The 21057-nt window shown below is 47.6% G+C and overlaps 1 protein-coding gene across 4 annotated transcripts in view; it reads right to left on the reverse strand.

Moving 5' to 3' along the window:
• Positions 1–4435: 4435 nt before the first annotated feature.
• Positions 4436–21057, reverse strand: part of NTM (neurotrimin) — a 941634-nt gene continuing 925012 nt past the window's right edge. The window contains exons 7-10 of one of the 4 annotated variants that reach the window (XM_037038185.1): positions 19850–20001; positions 16703–16738; positions 10786–10818; positions 4436–5705 (exon numbers count right to left, since the gene is read on the reverse strand). In XM_037038185.1, the coding sequence (XP_036894080.1) occupies positions 5608–5705; positions 10786–10818; positions 16703–16738; positions 19850–20001 (319 nt within the window). In that variant the 3' untranslated portion in view covers positions 4436–5607. The remainder of the gene's footprint in view (positions 5706–10785; positions 10819–16702; positions 16739–19849; positions 20002–21057) is intronic. The other 3 variants (XM_037038186.1, XM_037038187.1, XM_037038188.1) reach the window with 3 other exon arrangements.

Here is a 21057-nt window from a genome sequence, read left to right on the forward strand (position 1 = left end):
CCGGTGTCATCTGTTTTTGAAGAATGGGTCATTAAGTAATCACAGTAAGTAACACACACACACATCCACATGCACATATTCCATGTGACAACTCTGAGAATTTTGCCTAGTGCTAATATATTTTCCATCTCCAGACTTTAAGATCTGTGGTACTTTATTCTCTCTTGTTTTACTTGTGTCCTACAGAGAACAAAACCGAACAGCAGCTTGGGGCTAGCATCAATTCTTTCCAGAAAAAGCTACTACATTTTATTAGATGACACTCCTTTCCAAGTGCTACAGTGTCATTCCTCAAGCTCTCCTTAAGGAGTCACTTGAAGAATCTGTAGAAATGATACTTAGGGTTGCATGTGTTCCCTTCTCATGAGCCATTTTGGAAAACAAACAAACAAACAATGTTTTGGCTCTAAAATGTCCCCAGATTTACACCTTCAATTGTCCATAAAAAATGCAGCTCTCCTAATTTTTTCTTGCATAGATCTTATGGAATGTGAAATTCCTTGATTACTGAATTTTTAATATTCAAAAATTAGCCATTTTTCATATTAACACCTTATATAAATCATAAGAAAAGGGAACTCAACTAGCTAGTAATAGAATCTGGTCTAGAAGAACCTAGTTGTACTAGTTAGCAATTCAGTTCTGTATCCAAAAACTGTACTGATACTCAGAAATTCCAAAATTAAATTCATTAGAAACAAGTTAAGTGCCATGGCCATGGCCAATTTATCTTTCTTGGAAGCTATATATTCTGGCAGAAAAATAATTTACTTTTAAAGCATTCTAACACTCCCTAAAATATAGGGAAAAACTCATATACTTTCACAATATGCCTGGAGCAGATAGTTATTGGAGGCTTGGAAGGGGATAAAATCAATATTCAAAAAACTAAAGCTAAACCAAGACTCCCTTATAAAAAATAATGCACCAAATGCATCAAGAATAGATTATAAAAGTGATCTTAACAAGATCTCAGGAATTAGGGGGTCTTTAAACAAAGCCTTTGTTTCTAGTCATATGATATAAATATGTTGTGAATGATACAGAGACATGGGAGGCAGGGAAATGAGAATAAAGATGCAGAGATTCAGAGGCCTCAGTTACTCACAAATCATGGGAATATTAATTTGAGTTTATTGCCTTAGAGGCAGATAGATTTGAAATAGGATTTGAATCAAGAGCAGGGTGAGAGAAGAAGTAAGACTTTAGAAGGCCTGATTAGCAGTTATGGGATGACAAAGGAGACTGTACTATATAATTGTGTCCCACATTACTTCTGAGATTTGGTTAAAAAATGCCAGAAACAGTTATTATTCAGTGTTTCTGTCAGATACCATTGATTCCAAAGGCCGCTTGCCTGATGGAGGCTGAGTGGCTGCTGTGTGCACGCACACTGGGCCAGCAGCAGCACAGGAGCCTGCAGATGCTGCATGAGCAGGGACCACCCACTTGGCCCCATCTCCCCTTTGGGGTAGACTTTTCTAGTGAGAAGCACTTCAAACTTTTTGACTTTATAAAAATGGAAAATTGTGGATGTTTTGCTGGTTCCAGTTTCACTTTTTATCACTGTGACTGGCTAGTGTGATGATTTTTTTCTAGACTCATGGTCCAAGGGTAGAAGATAAAGATGGGGTACCCCGATGAAATGAGCTAAATCACAATCAGATTTTATTGCTCATTCATTTTCTAACTTATCTGTAGCTTGAATAACACTAATTGTCATTTATCATCACCATTGTCATCACCCTCTATAAGACAAATGAACATGCATGGGTCATTCACTGTGACCACAGCCCCAGCTCTGCAAGCAAGTTCCACGCATCAAGACAGTCCTTGGACAACTACTCACAATGCTTCAAGTTAGACAGTTGAACCCACTGTGGAGAAGCATTGATGGGGAAAGATCTAACTGCAGGAACTTGAGAGCTGGTGCACATCTGTGTGGTCGGAGAAGAGCAGATATTCTGTGGGAAGAAGATGAATGGGACTCTACAGCAGTGGTTAGGGTAGTCAGAGCTCGAACACCTCCCACCCCCTCCTCCCTCCATACACACATGCATAAATATGAGAGGCTGTCATACGAAAACCTGCCAAACCTAAATCACAATCCCTTCAAGTGGCATCTTAATGTTAGGGGTAGTGGGTAAATCTTAAAGTGTGATAGTGTCTAATGTATAAGTCTAAATGAGTCTAGTTCATTGGAAATCCAGGCCAGCCTAGAGTAATGGTCTTCCATCAGTATCTGTACCAAAAACAAAAAAACGAACAAACAAAAAAAATCCGCATGCAGTATTTGAGAAGTTGTTTTTTTTTTTTTTTTACTTATGTGAATGAACACTGTGTAGCCATACTCCTGTTCCTGAGAACAGATAGGTCTGAGGTTTGCCCTATAAGCTCCCATCTAGGCCAAGTCCTCCTGGACTGAATTCTATATCTCATTGAAGGCCCCTGCTTATGGGCACCTGGATATGGCCTTTACAGACTAGAATGCAGCAGATTGGGGCTCACATGGCATGCTAAGCAGAAATTAGAAGAATCCTCTGGAGGAAGAATAGGAAGTTCTATCTGGTATCCTCATCAGTTATGGCAAAGCTTGGTGTACAAGGGACATGCTCTTGAATAAACAGAGCCTTAAAGAACCACAAGACAAGAAGACAAATTGAATTGGCAAACAAGTAAAATGAAGTCTTCCTCATGAATGTCACTTTACAAAGTTGACACTGTCACTTTACAAATGACTCCTGGGAGGATGGTGATAGAATGTTTAAAGCATGCTTTGTTGCTATAAAAAATAAAGTTTTGATTCAAATGGAGGTCATTTGCCACTGTATTCTCTTGTCCCAGCGAAGCCTAGAAAACATCTCCTAGTAGATGCCTTGGTATATTTTATTCAGAGGTGTTTCTGGGTGCAAGTTTAGCAACATGGACATTACCTGTGCATTTTCCACTTTCTCCCAGTGAGCCGTGATGCACATCCAATCCTCTGATCAGTGTCTGCAGAAGTTCCAGCCATGAGAGACCCAGTAAATCTCACCACCCCCCAAAGTTATCCTAAAGGGAGAGTCCCAAAACCCTTAACTTCAGCAGCTCTAGAAGATAACAAAGGAATGACACCAATGCAGCCAAAATTCACAAGCTCCGCCAGACTGCTCCTCACCATATTGCTGGGAAAAAGTTGGGCTATCTGGCACCTGGAGGTGGGGCTGGAAGGGCCGAAGGATGCACAAAAAAGCATGAAGTCAGTCTTTTCTCATTCTTCTTAGTAGCCACTGGAAATGAATGGGATCCTGTGCAGACATTTCCTACTCCTCTCAGGTAGATTTAACCCCTGAGGGCTCAAGCACAGTGATCCTGAGCGACTCAGCTCTGACCTGATTTTGACTTCTCAGTGACTTTTCAGCTACTATTTAATTCCCAGAATGAATCAGAAGAGCTTGAAATGATCTGAATATCATTTTGTATTAATATCTACTTTTCCTCTTAATTTTTGGCTAGAGGTAAGCTTTAAAGAGCAGGCATGGAGGTAAGCGAGTCCCCAAAACACCAGTGGGATTCGGGATTATTCCGTTCCAAACTACAAGTCTTTTTTTGTTTGTTTGTTTGTTTTGTGGTAGTTGCCCTTTGCGGCATCCCCAAAACAATTGCACATAAAAGCTTGCCCCTAACTGGACTTGGCATTTTGCCCAGCTTATGAGGCAAGGTGTTTGGACACAAGCAGGATGCTGCCAGCATCTGCCAGACTCTGTGAGACCCCCACCCTTGCTTCCCCTGGGAGGACGAAGGACAAAGGGGCTTTCTCACTGTCCTGTCTGTCATCAGAGCATATCCCGCAGGGAGAGCCCCACTCACCCCGACGAGGGGTGCAAAGAGCAGTCACTTGGGTCAGGAGCCCATCCTCCATGTTCTCACACCTGAGCCAGCCAGGCTCTGCTCCCCCTCTCCCCCCACTTCAGAATGAGGTACCACACCAGGTGAAGAGGGACATGGAACACTTTTTAATGTCAAGTCAGAGACAACCCCTCCCTCCCCTAACCCCCAATCCCACTTTCCCTCGTCACATCCAGGACCCCTCCCCGAGGCCTCTCTTGTCCCCAGACTTCAGGGGAGGAAAAAAGATGATCTAAAAACTGCATCTTCTTCTCTTTCATACGCACACACACAAAGGTGGGGAATTAAATAAAACAAACCAAGAGGATTCAATTCTCCAGCGGTCACAAAGGCATCAGAGATCCCATAAGGGCTAAAGCGAGTGGTTACTGACTTTTTAGCTGGTTCAGTTGCTTGTTTGTTCGTGATGGAGGCGCGAGGCGCCTGAGATGGCCTCTGAGAGCCACGCCTGAAAAAGATGCTGCGCCTGGTATTAGTGTATTTTTTCTCTTTTGATAAATGTCTCTGACAGGTGAATAACCCAAGAAAATAAAAAGGCAGGAGCTGATTTCACAATTACCAGTAAACTCTATCATCTTTTAGAAGATCAACACACAGCTAACGCCATATACAGCATGCAGTAATGTCTGAGAAAGGACCCTGCAGAGAAAGAAAATGGCTAGGACTCTAACAAAAAAAATATATGTATATATATATACTGTATAATATATGTCATCAAAGCATAGCCAACAAACGCAAGATAGAGTGCAATCACCCTTTCGTTTCTAAACAGCGTGGAGAAGCATAGTACTGTCTGCATTGAATGCTGGGATAAGGAGAAATCTGTAGCGCTGGTGGAGACATTGGTTAAATCATATGTGTGTTTTTTGGTGGATTTGCCAAATCCTCACCAGGTGGTTAATGCCTGGTGTGTGGTCCACCAGTTGTAAACCTAGTTAAGAAGTGCACTATCTATTTTTAATCCTTAACAAACATACTTCTCTTCACCCCTTTCCTCTGTGTGTTTTTTGTTTTGTCTTGTTTTTATCCACTAAGTTCTAGACTCATATCAGAAAATATAATTAATAAAATTAATAATGGATCAGAATCTCTTATTATCCATGATGTCCATGTAGTAAAACGGAAAAAAAATTAACAATATCTGTTGTGACTGTTGATTGCGGGATTGTTGTAGCTGTCAGGCTGTCTTGTTTCGTTTCCTTTTTATTTATTTATTTTTAAATTTCATTTCATATCACACACAACAGTGGCACAGTCTACGAAAGGGCCCTGGGGGCATGTCGGGCCGCAGGCCTCGCTCCGTGTTCATCTCTAGTGACTGACTGAATCTGGGATGGCCGACTCCCGAATTTCCCTCGGCAGGGGCACGTTAGCGGGCAGAGCGGCTGAGCCCTCCGCCGCCCTGGAAACAGAGGTCGCGCAGTGCAGCTTGCGGGTGGGTCCAAAGCCGGGGAAAGAAAGAAGGCTCAGCTGTACCTACACATCTGCGAAGCCCGCAAGGCGATTCTCAATTTCCTTTTTAAACGTGTGTTTGCCCAAAGTACTCTTTGCTCCCCTCCCTCGAATTTTTGTCCCAATAGGATCTGATTCTCTGGATTTCGTCTGATCGCGTCTGATTTAGAAATGGGGTTGCTCTCGCTGTTGTCGGAGTAGCCGTGCTGTGGTGTTGGTGGTTGCCGTGGTGGCAGCTTTTCCCCGGCGGGGGAAGTGGCACTCACATCAAAATTTGAGGAGTAGGAAAACCAGGAGAGGTAGCAGCCAAATGCAGCCTGCCCTCCTCGACGTCCCATTGTTCACTTCGCTGACGGCGCCCGGGCCTGCGGAGAGAACACACTCGTCATGAGCAGCTAGTATAAGAGGGAACTGCCGGCTGTAGCCTAGTTTATTGTCCTTAGGCCTCGACTCTGATAAGGCATCTCTCAAACTGGGAGGATTTGTTGTTCCCGCTCTGTAGGGGGCTGCATTTTGAATAAATCTCCTATAGCTTTCATCTCCCAGATGTGCAGGGTATAATGGGGAGCCTTCCCTGGCAAGCAGAGAAAACAAAGCTCTGGTTAGAGTGTGCTGCTAGTGGTCACCACTGCTTTACTGTGTAATCTGCTAAGGCTGTGGTTCAAGGTCAAGTTCAAGAAGAAAGAGCCTATTTACTAACATCCTGCACAGAGCTTCAATAAAGTAAGACCTTGCATTGTTTCCATCATTGGCCACCCACTCCTAAGCACTTCCTGCCTTAAAGGTGCACATAACTCTCCAGCTACTCCACCTGTGGCTTGGGAAGGGACCTGTTGGGCACCATGGTCTGTCTCCCTGCTGCTGCTGTGCCAGGCTCAGCATCCTTCTGTCAGTGGCTGCGTCTCCGGGTGGAGCACTGGGTTTCCACCCGGAGCACTTAGCTTCTTCCCCAACAGCAGACCCAGCTCAAGCATCACATGCCTGAAAAGCAAAACCCAGCTCACACGAGGTGGAGGGGGAAACAAGTAAAGAAACAGGTGGCTTTGCTTTGTACACATGCAAGTAAGGCAAGATATAAAGGGAAATTGGGCTGCAGGGCCTGCCATGGAGTGTGTCTGAGAGTGGAGATGGAGGGCGCACTGCCCTTGGAGGCCCAGCCAGCCTGCCCTGCTAACATGTACTCTTTGAAATGAAGCCAAATGTGTGTGGCAAGAAGACGATGGGGTAATAAAATTCCCCAGTAGCTTTCCTATCATTGTAATGCATAAGATTTCTGGCTACCTCAGCCCAGTGACCAGAACACCCACAACCAATGGAGCTATGATTCATGAACAGTACACACAGGTTTTGAGACCCTGCTGAATTAGGTACCCAAGAAAGCCGGGCATGTTCTAAGACTGGAATTTCCCTGGCATGTTCTGCTGCAATTAATTTAACAGACGTACGGCTGGTGTCCTCACTAAGTCCGTGTCCTCACCGGGGGTGAAGGAGCAAAACCAGGTGTGGCTGCCTGGACTGGGTTGCTGTACATCAGACCAGGTTTCTTGGTTCCCTATGAGACTATTCTGTCAAGTCCTGAAACTCCTGACTTGGGAGCACTGCCCATGGGGTTGCATTCCCTAAACCTGCTAGAGAAATCTGATTATGGGGCAGGGGCTGAGCCGATGTGAGTGTGAGATGCAGGGTGTGCTCCAACCTGTGTCCTGTTGTCTGGGACGTGGTACTCCCAAGGCCAGATTTCCCGGCAGTGCGTTTCCTCATGAGAAGCACCAGGAGGTCTATTCCACTCCCCATCCGGCAGGGAGAACTTCCCTCTTCAGGGTCCTTGCTCTGTTATCTACATGGCCTTCTCTGGAATCACAGGAGAGATGCCTCTCCCTGTTGCATTCTAGGGGAGAGGTTATGCTTCTGTCCTGTGAGGAAGCCCTTCTGCTCTTGGCCACTGCAAGATCCTTCACAGTAATACCCTTGCCTGTGCCTGACGTGGATTCAGATATAAGGTTTGTGTCTGAGTCCCCAAGACCAGCAGGCCTTTGTGGGAGCCAGGTTCCGTGTGTAAGCAGGGCAGAGGCAGGGGCTGGACTCCACCTCCCACAGGCACGTGGCACAATGAATCAGAAGGTGCTCTGCATGCTGGCACGTGGTACTCCTGGCCAGACATGCATATGGACACATGGCTCTTTTTCTCTTTCATCTCTTTGCTCTGCTCAACACACAAACACAGCTTTGAAATGTCCTCCCTGTTCAACCCAGCACACTCCCTGCCTCTCTCCTCGCCCCCTGGCCATGGCTAATAAGAGGCCCTGCAGTAAAAGAGAAGGGGAACAAAGGACAGTCCCCAGCATTTCTATGCTCTCCTTTAGGGTACCACCAGTGGCATTTTTCAGGAAGGATGCCACAGCCAGGTGTACAGCTGCACACAAGCCTGGTTCAGTTACCACCTAAGAAAAGTCAGGGAGACTCTGAGTAAAATGGGCAGGGCGCAAGATTATAGAGAGTGGTGAAAACCCCAGGTAGAGGCATTCAAATTCTTTTAAAAACAATACTTTAAATGAAACAAAGCATATCCACTGGGGAAAAAGTGCCGGCCAGGAACTCTGCAGTGACTCAGAGGAGGCTGCTGTGACTGGCAGCTGGCCCCACCCAGGAGAGCTCCCCTGTCGGGGCTGCTCTACAGCTCTGTGTTCAGGTTCATGGTCAAGCTCTGAAGAGCTCCTTTGTGACTCTGCTGCCTGCTGGGCATCACCACATGGAGCCTGCAGAGAGGGGTCTTGACCTGTTGGGCCAGAAAACTCTTCCCACAGAAGGGAGAGAGAGGCCACTGAGTGCCTCAAAGCCTCCTCTGGTGTGTTATTACTCTGGACAAGTCCCAGGGCCTCTCTGGTGCTCCTGGCTCCTGTCCTAGACCTGTGGGGGTTCACCCACTATGGGGGGGCAATCCAGCCTGCCTGCACCCCTCCCTCCGTACATTCTCTCCCCTCACCGCAACCCTTCCTTCTCTCCAGCACATCCAGGAAGCCTGACCTGCACAGGGCTGGACAGAAGAGGAAAGCAGAAGCCGGGCTTCTCCACATGTCCTCCCAAAGAAGACCACCCAGGCCACTCTTCTTTCAACTTCCATGGAAGTTCACACATCAGGCCTTGACCTCTCAGGTTCATTCTTTATAACAATTCCAGGGTGATGATTCTACATTCCCAAATCAACCACACTACAATTCTATTAGATCCCTACGGCCTTCGCAAAACCTCCCAACTGCTTGGTAGAGCACTCTACATTACGTAATCTGCTTGCTTTTCTGCCTCTTTAGTGGTTTTTCCTGCCATGTGTTCTTCAGTTTCTCCCTGCCCCCAACTCCATGCTGTACAAACTGTCACTTGCACACACACATGCATGCACACACAAGTGTGTAACCTCCAACCATATTCCCATTCTTTTTAAAAAGATTTATTTATTTATTTTTAGAGAGCAGGGAAAGGAGGGAGAAAGAGAGGGGAGAAACGTCCACTGGTTGCCTTTTGTACATGTCCCAACTAGGGATGGAACCTGCAACCCAGGCTTGTGCCTTGACCGGTAATCCAAACCGAGACCTTTCATTATGCATGACAACACTCACCTGAGCCACACTGGTCAGGGCCAACCATATTCCTTTTCCTTCTCATACACACACTTTCTGCTCTCTCCCTCAACTCTTCCATACCTTTCTTTCCAGTCATCTCCTCTAGGCAGACTTCCTTGACTTGTGGTTTGTTGCCACAGCGTCCCATGCATCCCACTATTAAAATGTCTGATACCCTGTGTGATGATGCTCTTTACCCAGCTGACTTCTGCATTTCCTCCTGTGTGCTACAAGCTCCCTATGGGCAGTCTATGTCTTACTGGGCCCAGGACAGGTAATAAATCAATGCTTGTTGGAGGAGGAAAAGTGCCACAACATTGTGCTACATGTAGACAACCCATATTCAATACGTTTCTTTTGTCTTAAGATTTTACTTGAGGAAGTAAAGAAAAACCTACAACAGAACACAAATTCTTTCCTACCTTGCCTTTTGTTTTACCTCAATTTTCTCTTCCAAACACCTTCCCCTCTGTTCTTTTCTTTTTGAAAATCCCCACTTGAGTTAAAGGTGTCTGATCAACAGGTACACATTCTTCTTTGGATGCATGGTGCAAACCCAACTCAACCCAAATGCTTACTTCCTTTTGCCATTGCTTCAAAATAAGAATTCGTGGTCCCCTCTTTTCCAATGAAAGTCACTGCAAATTCCTGTGGTTGAGGCAAGGTATATATGTAGGAGTAAAACCCTATGGATTAGGATATCAGGCAGAGTGCTTGCTCACAGTTAAAAAGGTGTTCCAGCCACTTAAAGAACACTCATATACTAGGTTAGGACTCTTATGTGCACTCCACTACGAGGGAACTTAACCTCAGTGTTTAGGTGATTTTCCAAGATCCCTTGACTTCTGTCTCCAAATACAATTGTCCCTTCTACTACCTCACAGTGTCTGCTTTGGGTGACTCAGTCACCTGCAGGAAGTGTGAGTGGGAAGAGACTGAAGATTGGTCTTGAGTCCTCTGACTGACACTGGCCCCAGCTGGGCACTGGTTAGGTGGGGACCACATTGGCTGTGCCCCATTGCCCAGCACATGGAAGAAGCTATGGCATGAGGACCTTTCTTACAGGCATGTGTGGATCACAGCCTCCTGGAGCAAGGCCCTGCCAGAACCTGTGCTGGACAGAGTGACTGCTCAGCCCATGTCTACCTGGTGACATGGGCCACACAGATGAGGCCTCTGCTCTTCATCTAGTTACCCCTCCACATTGGATGCCTTTACTGCCTCTACCTCCTTAGAGAGATGCAGAGGCCCTAAGACACTCACTATCAGGACAGTGAGGGTCCCAGAGAGCTGTGACGAGTGTCCATCGTTCATCGGAAACATCTGGCAAGAATGAGCCTCTGATAACCTTGTTTTATTCATGCCCAAGTGACTCACACAAGCACCTCCCCCTTCAGTCCACTTTCCTCTCCCTCCAACCACTGCCCTTCCACTTCTGAGGGAGAGAGAGAGAGAATGGGTAAAGGGAAGGGCAGCATGCAAGGTCTAAGAAGATCGTAGCGTTAGAGCATCCGTGTGTGTGGAAAGAGACAGGCCTGGGACAGAGGCACCCAGACATGGAGCTATTCTGGTCACTGACAGGTGCGCATTAGTGCTGCCAGCAGAGAAGTTAGACTTCTGGAAGTGGAAGCTACGCAGGGAGAATGGCTTGTCCTTGGGGGCGGGTTAATCTAAACTGACAGAGAGACAGCCCCAGGGCGGGGCTGGGGGTCCTCTGGGCTGTCCGCTGGGGTTAGCTCAGAAGAGAAGGCACTTTGCAAGCAGGCAGAGGCTTTTGCATATCCCGTCCTCACTATGGCATAGCTGCCTGAGAAATAAATATACCGACCTTTCCAAGGGGTCAGGGCTGTAGATTTCACTTCTAAAAGAAATGGAAAACAAGCCACTGTTAAAGGAGAAAGCAGTTGGGGGCCTTGCTTTGCCCTCAGACAGTTTAGGGAGCGAGCCAGGACCCCCAGCCCTCCTGCACTTGCCTCGTGCTGCCTCGAACGCAGACAGAGTCAGCTGCTACGTGGGTGAGTTGGGGAAAGATACAGCTGATGTTCAGGTTAAGTTGCTGACCCAAAGTGAGCCAACATATCCACCTTGTCTCAGTGTGGGACTTGGGCGTGCCTTCAAGCCTGAGGCCATGGCCAATAAACATTTATTTGTAGAACAACTGTCTTTCTTTGGTCCCCCCCCCCCCCAGCCCCCTAATTATTTGAAATTAGCAGGCCTTAACTATGAAATTGGCTCACAGCAGTGGATTTTACTGTAGTAGCTGGAACACAGATGCCGTGTGATGTTCGAGGTGTAGAACTGGCATTCACGTATGCATCTCCCAAACACCGCTGAGCCAGGCTACTGCTGCCAGCAGAGCCCACACCTTGGCTACCTGACTTCTCTTGGTGAGCCAGGCTCTGCGGAGCTGGTGCAGGGGTCTTCCTCCCTCTGGGCCAGCCTGGGGCTGTGAGACCTGCGTCTGTGTTGTTACACTTGGACTTGCTGGGACCCACCCATGGAAATATTGGGACTCCAGTTCTTCTCTGCTGATGAGACTACAAAAGACCCCCTTTTCCTCAGCTTCAAGCTCTCAGAACAATCCACAGAGCCTTTGCTGATGAAAGCGTGTCTTGACTGGCCTGGAGTGGTGATAATCCAATTGTTTCCTTTCCTTTTTGGCTGGAGGTCTCTGCAGTTGGTTCACTTTGGACACAAAGAGGGTGAAAAATCCTTTCACAGAGTATCTGCGTATCAAATCACTACAACGCACACTTGAAATGTCTTACAATGTGTCGTTTGTACCTTAGCAAAGCTGGGTAAAATGAGAAAATGACTTGAAAATCTTCATTGAAGCGATACCATTCTTTGTGCAAAGATCTGCCCACGCAGAAGGAAAGACAATACAGGTGCAACATGACCTAAACTCAACTAAGACTTTTGACCAGAACCAATATATACACATTGGCATCCACATTCTCGATCCATTCTTTGAAGGCACCTAATGTATGAGATCCCTCTGGGTCTGAGTGGACATTACTCTAAGGGCCGACCTGTGATCAAAGATGGAAAGGCTGATTCCAAGGAGACCCTATGTAGGGTCAAGGTGACAGAGAAGTGACAGAAGTGCTGGCACCTTGTGGTCTGTGTGTTTGGCAAGGGTACTCCTGGAGTGACTGCTGGGCCCTTGAAGGCAGCCCAGGGATTAAGGAGGGGCTATTCTCGTGAACTGTCTCATTCAGACACCGCTGCCTTGAATCCCTCTGCACCAAGATGGGGGGTAATTGGAAGGAGGGAGGGCAGTCTGAAGAGAGACTCTCTGAGAGATAAAGAGCCATAAACCCTTCACCCCAGACCACAAGCAGAGCAAGTGTGGGGTCGGTAGAGTGACAGACTCTGCTTTCGATTCTGCTGGAGGAAGGGCACACGGAAGAGTACTATTTGGTTATCTGGCTTGTCGGAACTATAAAAAGAGCAATAAATTAAGACATAAGTTTCTGCACTGCTCTGAATATCAGAAGTGACTTTCTACCAGGTAAATGAAAACCTGAAAACAACTTCAGCTTACATGTTCCCCTCCAGCTACTTTTTCTCTTCTGAATCTCCAGCACATGCTCCTCAAAAGAAGGCCAGCCCTCTTCAGCACCTGCCCACACAGGCAAAGGATGACTGGACGCTCATCCCTGACCTGAGCTGGAACTTACCCTTAGGCTTCTCCATGTAGGGATGTTCGAACTCTTCTAGTGAACTAGCATGGGTTCCTGCCCTGGCTATTAGCTCACCAGTGAGGGGGAAGTATGGCCAAGGTATTCTTTGTATTAACTCAAAACCCCTGCTGGTATGTTTTTACCCATTCCCTTCGACTCGGTACCAAGAAGAGACATAGAAGTGCCAGCACCGAAATGCCTGATGCATGGCCATGGCCAGCTTCCAGAGTGTAAGTCAGTCTTGCTCAGGTCCAGCTTCCAGAGTGTAAGTCAGTCTTGCTCAGGTCCAGCTTCCAGAGTGTAAGTCTTGCTCGGGCTCCCAAAGTGAGTATTAGCCATAAACGCAAATCTTCAAGTGAACCCTTGGCTATCGAGAAAACAAACATTCCCTAAAAATCCAAGCCTGTGTTTTCCTTACCCAGAGCTTAACTACAGTTCGTGGTATTTCTGTTGATATATTAATGACAAGCCAGCAAGAGTAGAAATAAAATATTCAAAAGAAAGAAAAATAGATAAGAGAAAAAGAACCCCTTCCCCCAAGCTCCCAAGCCAGTGTCTCTGCTCAATTACGAAGTGCTCTTTTTGGCCCCAAAGCCTATGTTCATAACCGAAACCAGGTACCTCTGTGTAAGCACAGGGTTACCATCTGATCCCGGCAGGCAGAGGAGGGCTGGTTTCATGTCAGGATGAATATACAAGGGGGCACACCTAAAACCTGGAATTTATTTATAAAAATTGTGTATTTATTCTCACATGTTTACATGTCAGTCACCTTCACAGTTCTCTCCATCAGATGCAATATGCCTATCAAGACTTTTTTCCCAGCACTCAACACAGTTTTTGAACTTGTCGATTTTGAAGCCTTTTAGTGGTCTGCTGTTTTTTGTTTCACCTCCTCCACATGGGCAAAATATTTCCCTTTTAGGATTTTTTCATCCAGAAAAATGAAAAAAAAGTCACTTGGGCACAGATCGGGTGAACAGGGAGGGTGGGGCACAGTGCTTGTTGGGGGTGTCCTGCCATTTTTGGTCAAAAACTGCTGAACACTCAGTGAGGTTTTAGCAGGTGCACTTATCAGTCACCCATCATGAGATGGGCAAATGTGTTGAGAGAGTCTTCCAAACACAACATTTTGCTGAAGCCAAACACAGCCTCTCACAACAACACCAGTTGGTACACTGATACAGACAGGTTCCTACAACACTCACCTAGTGGGGGGAGCCTATACTACAAGGGGCCTGGCCTGCAGAAGAAAATGTTGGTTTGGGTGGGGAGGGGGTTAGTCCTCTCATATAAACCTTTCAAAGATGCTAAGAACATTTTTTGTACCTTCTAGTATTTAGACACACGTGCTATAGAAGTGCTAACTGCTGGGTGGCTGGGCCTAATTAATTGTCTTTAATTCTCTGCAGGGAAGAACTAATCCCCTATCTACTGCAATGTTTTCCCTCCTTCTGATACAGTTTACTTTAGTCTCCATTCTTTAATAAGTTGGTTTGACGGGCACTGGGAGGTTCTCGAGCACTAATCAGCCCACCTTTCCCAGCCCACTGATACCATCCAGTCTGACTTAATGCCTAGGAGGTGAAAGACAAAAGGCAGTGGATGGGAAGCAAGCCGCCGCCTAGCAGCTGAGTTTGCAGTGAGGGCCCGCTCCCATCCAGGAGGGAATCTGGTGAAGGATGGTGGCACAGCTCCGAGTCCGTATTTCTCAGGGCGGGAGTCCTGTGACACCAAATATTAATACGGGAGGGTGACACACAATCTGTTGTGTTTGCGAAAGGGCAGCAGAGAAATATTTCAAGGGTGGCAGAAAATGCTGAGGAGGAATGACTTCTTTTAATAAGAATCTTTCTAGTCTATCCAGACACGGAGCGGCCAAACAGCTCAAAACTTCTCTTACAGCCAAGTGCTCCCTGTCTGTGGAAATCCATGCTCTTGTGTAAAACTCCCTCAGTATTGCTGAGATGAAATGCGCGTAACTAGGGAGTATTCTCTGAGAAAATAGGCAGTTCTCTAGTCTAGGAGGAGGAAAGGAGGAAAAAAGAACACAGAAGAATGAGGAAAATGCCCAAGACGTAAGGGCTATTTTCTCTAAAATGTTCCTTAGTTGTTTAAAAGTGCCCAACAGCTGTCCTGAAAACCACGCTCATGCACACACTGGAGTGTTCCTGGTACCTGTGAGCTACAGCTGCTGGCCCTGCCCCATTGCTTTGCCTACAGTGAGAAGAATGAGGGGTGAGCGCAAGCTGAACGGGGACAGGAGAGCTGCATGGAGATCCTTTTGCCCAAGTTCACAGTTGACGGCAGAGTGGAGTGAGGTACAGCAGCTGGTCTCTGCAGGCAGAACCAATAAGGAGGCCTCCGGCTCCCATCCCCTGCTCAGCAGCCACACGGTGGCTTGTCTGTTTCTGATTGGCTTTGTTCTCATCCTTGGTGAGGGACAAGGCTCCCTCTATCAGTTCAGAACACCTTCAGTTAGACACCGGCTCCTTGGCAACCACGACCCCTGCTAAGCGCTCCTATTCCCTCTGAGGATGAAGAACTCAGTGATCAGAATGAGCTTAGTCGCTTCTAAAGGCTCGTCTCGGGGCAGTGCCGCCTTTGCTCCATCCAGTCTCTCACTTCCCTCCTACCCCACTCGCATTAGGTGCTTTTCTGATGCTCTGCTTTAGATCTGCGACTATGCCTCACACAGAGGCTCGACAGGCGCGAGTTGAATTATAAACTGAACCCAAATGTTTCCGCTGAGTTCATGTTCTCCTTCTATCTCATCGTTTCATTTTCCTGTTTGTCTCGGTTCATCACCGAGACGCTCCACATCACTAAGGTGAATAATGCAGCCTTGAATTTTTTCACGATAAAAGTATTTTCTTCACCTGTCAAACAGCTGCCTAAATAATTCATTTCCTTCCACCTCTTCCCCCACCTCCCAAGTTTAATGCCACCCTCCAGCGTCGATGGCACAGCTGGATGTGAATGGATGGACAGGATGGTGTGGGCTGAGGTGGGATGAGAGAGGTTGGGCAGTTGGGGTGCAGGGTGAGAGGAGCCATCCCCCTCCTTGTCTGCACAGCTGCCTTCCTGCCAGGGTGGCTTATGGCTGGCACTCTCGTCAGGAAAAGGAAAGCAGCACATGAAGCCTGTGTCACGTGCCACTCAGACGAGGCCGCTTCTGTGCATAAGCTCAGTCCCAGCGAATTTCTCACACTGGGCTAGTGGGCCTGGAGAGAATCAGAAAGGGCTGTGCAGACAGAGGCAAGGGGTGCAGGACTCTCACATGGACCAGGGTTTTAAGTAGAGGGTTATGTAAGGGGCCTGGAGAAATGAGTTAATGACCCCCTGTGTTGTTACGCTGAGAGACGCCCTCTTCTTGCACCTGGAGACTGGACTTGAATACCCAAACTGCACCAAGCTGTTTCAAAACCTTTTTACTATGCACCATCAGTTGAATGTTGGAACAATGCAGGTAGATAAGGCAGATCAATTCCATTTTGTAGAAGAGGAAAGTGAGTCTAAATACCATTTGGTGACTAGTCCCAGAGCACAGAACTAGGACTCAGTGGCATCCCACTCCTGACAATAACTTACTGGCCAGCAGGCACACTGTGCCACGCCTCCCCTCCTCCCTTGGAGAACCTCCCTGTGAACCAGTTGATGCATTTTAGGGAATCTTTGAACCTTCAGGTACCCCCGTGTTTGCATCTTTCTGAGTGGCCATCCGTAGGACTCTTGCCATGAAAACTGCTCAGTGGGTTCAAGTTGTTTTCCTATTGGTTCAGACTCTCTCAGTCTTCTGGGCTTTGAGATGCTAATAATGTTTCTTTTCTTTCCCCCCACCCAGCCCTTCTGGAGAAGTGTGGGCAAGGCTGAGCAGAGAAAAGGGAGGTATTTTTGGAGTTTTACCAGCTCCCAGTAACCACCTTAACTTCCCCTGCCATCCCCTAAGCAACTTTACAGGCAGGTAATGCACACAGGGGCAGGGGGAAAGGGCGGGGACAATACAGGGCAGCGAGGGAAAGGGGAGGGGAGAAACCATAAAGCAAGGGGGATACTGACCTTGCAACAAAGTTGAGCTTGTAGGCTCATTTAGTTCTAAATCGGGTGAGGGACATACAGGAGAGAAAAATGAAAACAAACACATATATTATATACAGTAGCTATATATTTGTCATATATAGTTTGTATACCGTCTTTCACAAACATTTCTGGAGCAATGGATAAATAAAGGGAGACACAGCAACCAAAGGTGGTAGGACAACATGCAACATGGGAACACAAAAGTGCTTTATGCCCAGACGTGATGGTCGGGAAGTGAGGGAGCTGGACCCTTACGGGGCACATGGATTTACCCTTAGCTTTTGCTGGGTTGGGCACCGGTATGGTAACACACAAAGGACCAGAGTTCTTTTTCAAAGGAGATTTCTTTCCCACACCTCCACCACCCCAGTGTTTCACTCTGAAAGACCGAGTCCGGGAGTCTATGCTCCCAAGGGACCAGGGCAGGAACAAGGCCCCCGAGAAACCTTGTGATTCAGGATCACGAGGGCAGAACTCCAGGCCCCTGCGCAGTCTCTGCGGTCTTAGAGACTGGTGCTCAGAACCCTATCAGTTCTGGCCAGGGATAGGAAGGGCCTCCCTTGACCCTAGGTGGCTGAAGGACCCCCAGGGATACTGGCCAAGATGGGAGTCCCTCAGCACCAGCACTCCTCACTTTTCAACATTCAGGTCAGGTGGAGAGGTTGAGCAAAGGTGGGTGGTGAAGGATGGCAGTTCAGCTGGCTCTTTGTGAGGCTGTGGCAGAATGAACGCCATGGCAGAGTTTGCATCGTTGCATAAAGCCAGTGCTGCTTTCCAACCTGCTTGATGCCTCTGAGCTGAGGGGGTTTCTCATAATGGAAAGTGACGTGGGGCCCCCAGGAAGGGAACACTTTCCTCACAAGGCCGTTGTGATGGGGAGCCTTGCTGCCGAGCTCAGGGGCCATGGCGTCCATCTGGTCGAGTCTTGGGCATGGCCGTCCTGCCCACTCATGGAATTTCACTATTTCCATGGTGCTGCGCCCCCCACGCAGCATCTTAGTGACGGGCACCTCAGAAACGGTCTCTCAGCAGAGGCTGACATTTTGGCGTCTGTTTGGTTAAATTTGGGGCAGTCTACAAACTTCTCTCCCTCTTAGAGATTTAACAGGTGCAGGCTTGGAGACCTGCATTAAAGGTGATCCACTCACCTTTGACCCAGATTGTCTAAACTTGTTTTGACACACACTGTCACTTTTAATGTAATTTTGAAAGAGGGCCCTGCACTGTGGAAAGCTGGAAAGTGTAGGACTATCCCAAGTGCCACACAGGTGAAAGCTGGGAGACCAATGGCAGGGCCGATCAGGGCAGGGGGCGTTCAGGGACAGACAGAGGGCCTAGTGCCTCTCATGGCTCTGCTGAGAAGAGCAGATGGATGACGCATCCTCCACTGCAGTTCTGGTCCCAAATGCCAGGTATTTCACTTTTAAGTTTGCTTTTTCTTCCCATTCTCATCTTAAGAGGGCTTCAGGGGAAGTAGCCAGGCTGTAGTGATGAAGCCTATTGCAAAATCATTTCATGCATACGACTCAGAAAAGCCAGGAGGTCGAAGGTGGAGGGAGCTGTTTACTGAAAGGATGACTGGTGGGGGTGGGGAGCGGCACTCAGAAGAGGTGGGTGGGAAAGCCAGGGAGAGCCTCAGATTTGCAAGGCAAGGGAAGGAGGGGCACCTTCCTTTCTAATCTTGGCCCTTCTCTTCATGCAGACAGACACCTGCCAAAAAGCCAAAAAGGCCTGACAAATGCGAGAGGCAATTATGACTATCCCTGTGTGAGAGATGTCAGACTGATCAATCACTAGAATCACAGCTCCGTCCATTCCCAGCACCCAGCTCTGCGATCAAGGGCGGCCCTCCCCTTGCCAGCCCTCTGGCATGAAGCTGGGCTTTATTTTTATGTGCCGGGTAAAAGGAAGAGAGAATGTGGTTTGGAAGCGTAGCCAGGACAGGCGGCAGCACAGGAGGGCTATCAGGGGCCAGCAGGACACATGTGTCACAGAGGGGCAGTGGCAGAGACAGGGGTGAGGTACTCGAAGCTATGGGATCACTTGGGAGTTCTTGGAAAAGAAGGAATTTATGTTCTTGCCAATCATCTGCTAACTTCCTTACCTTTCCCTCCGCACCACATTCAAGAGCGCTTGTTCACATGGGAGGCTGAGGGGAACGGATTTGAAAAATGCTAAGCTAACTAAACTCAGTGAGGTATGGAGACACTGGTCCCCGCCCTGACCAGAAACTGACCCTGTGGCCTAGAAGGAGAGTCTGAAACTGTAGGGGGATGGAAGTCCTCCCCAGGGGCCAAGGCTGCAGACTCACACCCAGGTCCCTGGCATGAAGCTGCTTTACTCCCAGAACCAGAGACGGGCCTGCAGGGACACTGGTTTATTTGCTTCCTTCACTGTCATCTGGCACCAATGCCACTTCCAACATGTGAGGAGTGCACAGCAGTTTGTCCTGCATGTATGAGCCCTTGAATAAATGGTTGTTCAGTGATCAATGCATGAATGACTATGCGACTTCTCTCAGGATGGTGGGTTGGTTGAACAAATATTTTTTAATCCAGCCATACAATACCTTTTGATACAAATAGAACACTAGGAAAATTCCCATTTTCTCTGTTTATTCTCCCTCTGAAACTAATATTACTCAGGATCCCAAGGCCCATGATTCTACTTTTATGAATGTAATTTCATTTCTCTTAGGTCCCAACGGCCCAAAAAAATTTAGAAATGGTGGCATTTTACACTAACTCAGTGAATAGACTATTGATGGAGTAAATGCCCCTCCCTGGGCTCTCCACTACTGATGATAATCCCCATAGCCCATTTAGGAGACATCACTGAGGAGGGGAAATTAAACGTCACTTCAACATCCCAAGTCCCTTTCTCCTGTCACAGGGTTTTCCCCATTGCAGAATGAAATGAGAACAGCCTTTATATACTTTCCCCCCACTCCCAGTGTCTACTTCCACACCTTCATACATCTCTCTCTCATTCCCTCTTTTTCCTCCCATCACTCACCCCTGGCTAACACTTCTCCTCCACCTTCCGTCCTGGGCTTCCCTTCCCCACTCTTCCTCCTCTGCATGACCCTGTTTCTCTGTCACCGCCCAGCACAGGGCTCGGTCTTACCAAAGAGTGTGATGCTGGCGTTGGTGTGGCCCAGCTTGTTGGACGCCACACAAGTATAGTTCCCGTAGTCGTGTTCTGAGACGTTGAAGAAGATGAGTTTTGAGAGGAAAGGCCTGTTTTCCACTTTCACCCCCTTCTTTCCTTCAACCAGTCTGAGACAAAGAAGAACAAGACAAAGCAAGAGGGAAAACAAGATGGTTATATTTTTCTCACAGGAAGAAGATAGACTCTGGAACTAATTATTATGCCGCTCTCCCTTTCTGGCGTTATAATCACATTTCCCCCACCCGACTGCACAGTAAGTTTGCACACAATAATAACATATATCATTTTATTTCTGTTTTTAGGGATGTGCCTGGAGATCCTTGTGGCACTGCACAGACATTCACCTCCCTATGTGGGTATTTCAGATCTCGAAAAGCAGGTGTCCTCAGCCAACATAATGTGCCAGCTGTGTGGCATTCAGAAGAGTATTATTCGCAGAGTTGGTGCTCAAAAATGTGGACTTAATTGATGTTGATGATGATGATAATGACAATGGTGATGGTGATGATGATGGCAGCCATGAAAACGAAAAATTCAAACTTCAAAAAGAAGACCAACCTGAGGGGTTTGAAGAAAAAATGTGCTTCAAGCACCTGGGTGATACAATTTTCCCGCAAGAATCTGAGGCATTCTACACATAATACCTGGGCTGTGAACAGAAAACAAGAATCGGGGACCCTTTAAATCAGCAGACCTGAAGAGCTGGAGAGAGGTGATCTGCCCAGAGAGTAGTAGCAACTCAGTCTGGCGGGGGGGCGGGGTATGCATTCCCCGGAACACCGCCCTTCCGAGCCAGGACAGTCGGCCTTCACAATCCATTCGGGCGGTCGGATATGCCATAGGCCTCAGACTGGAGGTAGGGGGCACTAAAGAAGTGCCAAGGATTGGTAGCGAGGAAAGCAGTGAGATACATGTATCAGAACCACAGACTCCACTGCTGGGTGGAGGGGGAGGGTAAGGAGAAAGCCGTCTTCGGGATTAGGAAGGCTGCATCCTCCACTGCATCCGCCTGGTAGCAACAGTCCCTGTTACAACTGCATGCATACATAGGAACCCTCTTCTTTTGGAAAACTCTGGAATGTCCTATTTCAGAGAATGGACTTAAAGCTGACCTTTTCCTTTCCTTGAAATAATCAGTCTTCCCTGCCCAGCAGCTGAGTCTA

This window comes from Sturnira hondurensis, unplaced genomic scaffold, assembly GCF_014824575.4.
Source record: "Sturnira hondurensis isolate 20B ecotype Veracruz unplaced genomic scaffold, ASM1482457v3 Scaffold0024152, whole genome shotgun sequence".
Lineage (NCBI taxonomy): Eukaryota > Metazoa > Chordata > Mammalia > Chiroptera > Phyllostomidae > Sturnira > Sturnira hondurensis.